The sequence below is a fragment of the Penaeus chinensis genome, chromosome 28 (genome assembly GCF_019202785.1).
Source record: "Penaeus chinensis breed Huanghai No. 1 chromosome 28, ASM1920278v2, whole genome shotgun sequence".
NCBI lineage: Eukaryota > Metazoa > Arthropoda > Malacostraca > Decapoda > Penaeidae > Penaeus > Penaeus chinensis.
In genome coordinates, this window is record NC_061846.1 from 14407022 (window position 1) to 14414521 (window position 7500).

Here is a 7500-nt window from a genome sequence, read left to right on the forward strand (position 1 = left end):
ACACAGTTGTAATTATATATATCATTAATTAAGTAATAAGGCATATGGTTGGATTCTTACGTCGTTTAGACACTTTGCTCAAGTCAGAAATGAAAATAAAAAAGTAGGAGCGCTCCGTGAGGGATGATTAACATTTGGTGAACTTGTAGCACTGCGACCTTTATTTCCACATAATTATAAAGACTTGGCATCTCCGCTCATTTACATCCCATTTGTTTTAATTGCCTACAATTTCCAGTTTCCTGTTCCTCCTGGTCTACCCCCTTCTCCCTCCCGCCCTCCTCTATTATTCACACGCAGTTTATTATTTTCTGGCCACGCTCTTACCCATCCTTTTCTCGAGTAGTCTCTGTGTGTCCTTTTCTCTCTTTCGCCCCACCTCTCCGCCTTCCCCCTGTCTCTCTTCGGCGTTCTCTGCTCTCGTTTTTCCCAACAACCCTCCTTTCATCTTCCCTCCCTCATTCTCGCTCCCTCCCTCCCCTACTCTCCTCCCTCCCTCCTCCCTTCCCTCCCTCGTCTCCCTCGCTCTCCCTGTGCCGTCCTCTTTCTCTTTCCCTCCTCTTTGCCCTCCTCCCTATTCCCTCGCCTCCCCCGTCTCTCCCGTCCCTGCCCTTCCGGCCTCCTCTCTCGCCCACTTACCTTTTCCCGTCGGTTGTACCTGGCCCTCTCTTCTCTCTGCTCGTCCCCGACTGTTCTCCTCCCCTCTCCTCCACCCTCGCTCCTCGCTAGTCGTCCGTTCCTCCTCCCTCCCTCTCTCGCCCCTTGACACTCCTCTCCTCCTTATTAGCGGTGTCCCCGCAGCGTCCTTACTCAGCCTGTCTGCTACAAGGCCCTGTCTTCATAACCCTGCTATACCCTCCAGCACTTATCTTCTTCCTTCCCCCAGTACCCCCTTCACGCGAGGAATTGTGGAGCTCCTCCGCATGGTGGTGGCGCAGCTGGGACGTCAAAAACTTGAGTGGTCAATTAGTAGGGGGCGCTTAGAAACGTAGTCTTTATTTACAACCTGACATGCCGATTCGAGATTAGAGGTCCGATCTCCTAAAGTAACGGCGCGTCACCTCCACAAGGATCGACATTAACTTCCGGGTCATGGTTCCTTCCACACGAGCAATTAACCCTCCCAGAGACAAGTCCGCGACTGGCCTCTGACATGCTCACTCACCCTGTGAGGACGCCGAACCCTCCTCCACACCCGGTCGCTTTCATGCACGAGGTAAGAATTCCGTGGGCTGGAGAATTACCAGCATTGCAATTACCATACTGTCATTATTTTGTTTTCATTGTTTCTATCATTATACTTCCTTTTCCTTTTTCTATTCTTTTTATTAGGTTTACTATATTATAAATCTTACTTCTTTGTCGTTATTGTTGTTATCATTATTATAGTAATTATTATCATTTTATTATAATGTCTTAGTATTATCAGTATCATTAGTTTCATAATTATTATTATTATCATTACTAGTTTCACCATCATTATTATTATTACTCTATCTTTTATCATTCATATTTCATCATGAATTGCTAGATTCTTTCGCTTTTTGATATTTGCTAACATTATAACTTTTAATTTTCTTTATTGTTTTATTTTTTTTATTACGGAGCAAGTTTGGCAGTAATAAAAAACATGTTATTGATATGATCGTTGATAATATAATCTTCCTTGTTGTTATAATAACGATGGCAGTTAAACATATAAAATTGATATTCAAAATTATGGAGCAGCCAGGAATTTGTTTCTCGCACATTATGACCCAGTGAAATCATTAACAGAAATCCATCACCAATTCCGTCATTATTCATCAGTTGCGGCTGAAATATCAATTTACTTAATGTTGCTAATGCAGAGAAAATATAAGAATGAGAGCACACAAATCAAGGACTTTTATTTGTTTTTTGCTGCGATTGCAGGACACGGAAGTTCGCCAGGACAAGGCCGCGGGAGTGATGATCAATGGGAACAATTTGGTGCTCAGTAAAGTCAGGAAAACTCAAGCTGGACATTACTACTGCAAGGCTACAAATTCCGAGGGAAATGGTGTTAGCCCGCCTGTGAATATAACCGTGCGCTGTAAGTATGTTCATTGTTGAGATGTAACATGTGACAGGATTATTGAATGGCGACCAAGGGGTTACCTTCCCTAGACCGCCGACCCTGTGTCCCGCCCGCAGACGCCCCCGTGTGCGCCGAGGCCAAGGACGTGTGGGCGGAGCCGGGCAACACGGTGAGCGCCCGCTGCCGCGTGAACGCCTCGCCGGAGGACTCGATCTCGTTCTCGTGGGTGTGGGTCACCAACTCATACACCCGCCGCGTCATCCCCTCGCACATCACCTCCGAGGGGCTCCGCGTCCATGGTGGAGTTCACGGTGCCGCGGGACAACATCACGGAGCTGGGATCCAACAACAGGATGGGCGCTTTGCAGTGCTGGGCCGAGAACTCCGTGGGTCGCCAGGACACGCCCTGCATCGTCGCCGTCAGGAAGCCGAGGGTGGAGCCGGTACGTCTAGACCCTTGTGGTAGATTCCTCGGTTTCAGATGTTTTTTTAGTGTAGATTAATGTATACCGACACTTATGTCTAGAAATGTACACAAAGACATGTGTTCTGCTCACTCATGCAATATACGCGTGTTTGTTTGCATTTTGGTTTACGTGCGTGTGATCTACCCTAGATTATCTGCAAACAGTGTTATTAACTCGAGTGAAAGCTAAGACCCGACCTGGCGCTTCTATCTGTCTCCTCTCCCCCGCCAGTTCCCTTCCGTCGTTCCACCGGTGAACTGCAGCCTGACGGGCGCGGGGCGCGAGGTGTGGTGCACTCGTGAACAGCGAGCCGGCGACCACTAGTGTGCGCGCCATGCCGGCCAGCACTAGTACCTGGCTGCAGATCTACGAGACCAACCCTAAGAAGCTCTACCGCAACGTCACCAGCAAAACGCCCAAGTCAGTATGACGCAAAGGTTACTAGAACTACTGGGAAATCATTTCGTTTCGAATTATATCAACGGTCGGTCACCCACGGGCGCACAACCCCCGGATTTTTGAGACACGACACAGACTAGCAGGGATCACTCACGACTGCATGCGCTTTCAGAGGATTTTCTCCTGCACGATTACGGGACAACACACTGACACACGACATAAGCATAAAAGAAAAAAAAACGCACACAACACACTAGGTAAGGGACAATACCGACACATAAAACACACAAACAAACCATACACAGACAAATAACAGCAGCTCCAACAGGAACAACAGCAAAAAAGAGACAATTACCGATGATTCTGACCAAAAAAAAAAAAAAAAAACAAAAACAAACAAGAAACGACACGACAAACACACTACCACAAACTACACACTGCCCCACACACAACACTAGGCATTTCCGTTTAAGATGACACAAAGGTCTAACGAACATACACAGAGCACAACGACGACAGCTACGCTACACGACACAGGTTCTCTACGCATTGGTTAGCAGGGGTTCAATGTACGGTACTGTTTGATGCAGTGGCCGGTGAGGATTGCATACACAGAGACGTAACGCACATCATTATCTAAAACGTGCGCAATTCTTGTGCGAGCGGCTAGAATGAATGCACATGGCAGCACAAGGACATTTATGCAGTGGATCAGCGATGGAGATTTTGTAGGCGCCATTCTTTGACGACACAGTGACACGCCATCATGGACCACACACAAGCCGGCCCCAACACAGACATCACCATAGTAGGCGGTTAACCCCCCATTCGATTAATTAATAGGACTGTGAACAACGTATACAACTGGCCCCGACATATTGAAGTGCAAATTAATTAAACCCTGATCGATAATTATAAGTACTGATATGTTTATTTAGTCATGTCCTGTAAGTGAAGGTGCCTTCATGTTAACTTGGTTCCCTGCAAAAGACGGACCACGTAGTATAAAATGGAGACTTTGACACCAGTATGTAGTTGAATCGGAGATTTTTTGATTTTTTATCTTTTTTTTGCAGTGGTATTAACAGTGAAGTATCACACTCAAAAATAAAATCTCAGAGCAGCGTGGCAAAACCATTGAAAGTTTTACGTTACTTTGTAAATGGGCCCGTAAAATCGGTAGATTGTGTGTCATTAAGCAGCACTACCATTAAATTGGTATGCTACCTGAGCCAGCGCCTGTATACATACTATCTTCTGCTTCACTGTGGAACGTGGCTAGTTCTTGGAAGGCGGGAAATTGGGCGTGTATACCATCTGGTGAAGGAGTTGTAGACAGGGTGCAGCAAGTGTAGAAGAGCAGGTGGGGCGGTTAGGATCGTTAAAGTACAGTAACCTGGGGCAAGATCCATCCACTTCCCCTGCGGTGGGTACTGGTAGAAGGTATGTCCTTATTATAAGATGCTTATGGGTTGGGGATTGCTGAAGGTGGTTAAACTAAATGTGTACCAGGAGTCTATAGTTGTTTCTAAGTAGTATTTGCGATGCAAACCTCACAGGCGTAAGGATTGGGTTAGATTGGCAAAGTTAGTTGAAAATAGTTGTGATTGTGAAAAATTCTTTTTCCTGGGCCTTCGTATGTTCCGCGGCTATGTTCTCACTTGCTCTTCACGATATGTGGTCGGTCCGAAGATTTCGATGCAGATATGAAATTAAATCAAACCTGAGCTATTTCGGTTAACTAAATAACTGGAAAGCGGACTTGCACAAATGAGTAGACAATGGGAATGTGAACTTCAGATATGTTGTTTTTCAATGTAAGGGTGTGGAGTTGTGGAAGATTGTTGGTGAGTGCTCATTGGATCGTGTGTTCGTTGTGCTGGTTTAGCAGCCGCTGGGTTGTAAGCGCAGATGAAAACAAGATGGCTTTCCGATCGGTCCGCGAATCGCAGATGTCCATTTGAATACAAACTCATGACCGGGGTCGGCCAATACCTGTGAGATCCTAATCGACCCGGAATATTTGTAGCCGCCTTCTGACCCCTCGATAACCACTGAGCCCGACTTTATCCGCCTAGGAATGACAAGAGCTTGATAGTGTCATAGAATATCAATATCACGGTGAACATAAATGGTATGCAGACCTGATACTTTCCCTGAAAAAGGAGACTCCATGGCAGAACTGTAAACCGTTGAAAGTTCCTGTTGAAGAGAACATGGCATCATATAGTTAAGCTCGCTAAACTGTTTTACTTGGCTTTTATAAGAGCAGTTTAGACTACCATGCACTGAATGCAGCTTGGTTGCATGTAAGGAATCAGAAATGAATAGCACACACACACGCGTCCTCTAATACACAAAATCTCAATGAACATTACAAAGTTCAATGTCCCAATTAGTAAAATACCACTGGGTCAATCCATTCCACCATGGAAAAATTCAAAATTGATCGTGCACTTTACGTGTTTACCACACACACACACACACACAAAAAAAAAAAAAAAAAAAAAAAAAAAAAAAAAAAAACAGTGTACATAACTGCGTGTTAAAACAAATTGCAGACAGGGAGGACGCTAATAAGGAGGCAGAGGCAGGGGGAGAGAGGGGGGAGGAGAGGGAGAGAAGGGAGGGAGGGAAGGGAGGAGGGAGGGAGGGAAGAGAAAGGGAGTCTATGGACGGATCCGTACAGTCTGGATACAAAGCTGGTTGTGCTTGAATGCACGAAAATGGCTTACTACAACATCAAGTTAATATGAGAGTGCAAAATTGGGCCAGCATTGCATAAACGGAGCTGGCAGGTATACTCCTTGCAATGGAATTCTTAAAGTCTCGGGGTTCTGGAGCAGTTTTCTGTGACTCTCAGAGTGCTCTTCTTTCAAAGCAGGTGGCGATGAAGAAATTGTGAGTTGCATTAAGCGTAACGTAACTTGAACAATAGAGCGCAATTTCAACATTCAATTTGTATAGATAACATCTCATGTTGGCAAGCACGACCACGTAGACAAATTGGCGAAGGAAGCCTGCACAAAGATACTGTGAACATAGGTCTTGGGATGCCTCTTGCTAGGTTGCACATATATTGAAAAGTTCTCATAAAGAAGAACTAGTAGATCTGACGAACACTCAAAGGCCTGAAAGCTGTACCATAAGGCACTACGATCAGTATAGAGATAGCAAGCCCTCCTATGGGTGGCACCGAAGTCGAACCAGGCAATGTGACGTGGTTATTGCCAGAATACGTTTAGGTTACAGAATGTACTGGCAACTGCACGGTGCAAGAAGTGCAGATGAATCTAAATGTAAACTGTGTAACGATGAAAACAAGCGAACGCTTGAGCATTATATCTCGGAATGTCATGTGATACAGCCTTTCAGACCACCTAACATGAGGTATAAAGAACTATGTGAATATTTCGTTTCATCTGATACATTGGAAGGTATACTCGTATTATATTCTAAATTTACTATGTAAATCTGCCGTAAACAAAAAACACAGTGTTATGTAAACACAGTGGCAAAAGCATATCAACGTATTTTTTTGTATGATGTATGACACATTTCTATATTACCATGTACAATTACAGTAGTCACAGACTACTGTACTGTGTCAGATGTATATAAAACTGTAATCATGATTGCCCACGCCTGAGCAGATAGCCAGAGTAGTAAATAAACTTACTTAACTTAACTTAACTTAACTCTGACACTGTTGAACTCTCTAAGACTTGAAATATGTAGCACAATGATTGAAACGATTGCTATGGGGGAGGGCATCCAGTCTTAAGAGAATACAAAATAAATGAGATCGGCTTAAGACTCGTATTGTGAAAAATATACCATGCTTACCATTGCTGGGGCAACTTAGCTCCTTATTACTGAATAACTCGGATTGTCTGACGAAAAATGACGATATGATAACAATGAAGTATTAATAAAGCTAATGATAATAATAAAAAAACACCACAAGTGCAAGTAATTTATACATCGCAAAAGTGACGTCCCGAAAGGACACGACACGACAGCTGAACACAGGAGAAAAGGCTCTGATTTTTGTTTTCTTAAAACACTGATGTCTGTGGCGCTATCTAAGTAACAAAGTCAAGAGGAGTGCGTGTCTCTCTGTAAGCTCTTGTCTCTAATACACAAAAAAATATTGAATAGCGTCGGTTTACTGTGTGTCGGGCTTCTTATGAGAGGTATGTATACCATTATTCCCATGTTTATTCAAGTTTCGAACCTGCATGCCCCGTAGCAGGAGAAAAACAAACGAAACTAATGGAAATCGAAATGTATGGTTGAAAGTAATCACTGTTAGTTCAAAAATACGGTTTTGGCTTTAGAAAAAGATTTACACTTTCCTGGTGATGCACAGGCAACGGCGCTCAGGAGTTGAGATCTGGTTGTAGACGAGGCCACGCATTTATTTATTATCTCTCTCTCTCTCTCTCTCTCTCTCTTTCTTTCTTTCTCTAACCTTATCTTTAAAACACACACATTGTGTCTGTCTGACTCTGTCTCTGTCTCTATTTCTGTCACTGTCTCTTTCTCTCTCTCTCTCTCTTTCTCTATCTCTCT

General features: G+C 44.1%; 2 protein-coding genes across 2 annotated transcripts in view; both read left to right on the plus strand.

Moving 5' to 3' along the window:
• The window catches only part of LOC125039982 (nephrin-like), a 104474-nt gene extending 101949 nt beyond the window's left edge, over window positions 1-2525 (plus strand). Inside the window, exons 9-12 of the mRNA XM_047634388.1 lie at window positions 887-969; window positions 1071-1216; window positions 1915-2074; window positions 2176-2525. Of these exons, the coding sequence (XP_047490344.1) occupies window positions 887-969; window positions 1071-1216; window positions 1915-2074; window positions 2176-2525 (739 nt within the window). The remainder of the gene's footprint in view (window positions 1-886; window positions 970-1070; window positions 1217-1914; window positions 2075-2175) is intronic.
• A 335-nt stretch (window positions 2526-2860) lies between these two features.
• Window positions 2861-7500, plus strand: part of LOC125039983 — a 21165-nt gene continuing 16525 nt past the window's right edge. Inside the window, exon 1 of the mRNA XM_047634389.1 lies at window positions 2861-2946. Within this exon, the coding sequence (XP_047490345.1) occupies window positions 2861-2946 (86 nt within the window). The remainder of the gene's footprint in view (window positions 2947-7500) is intronic.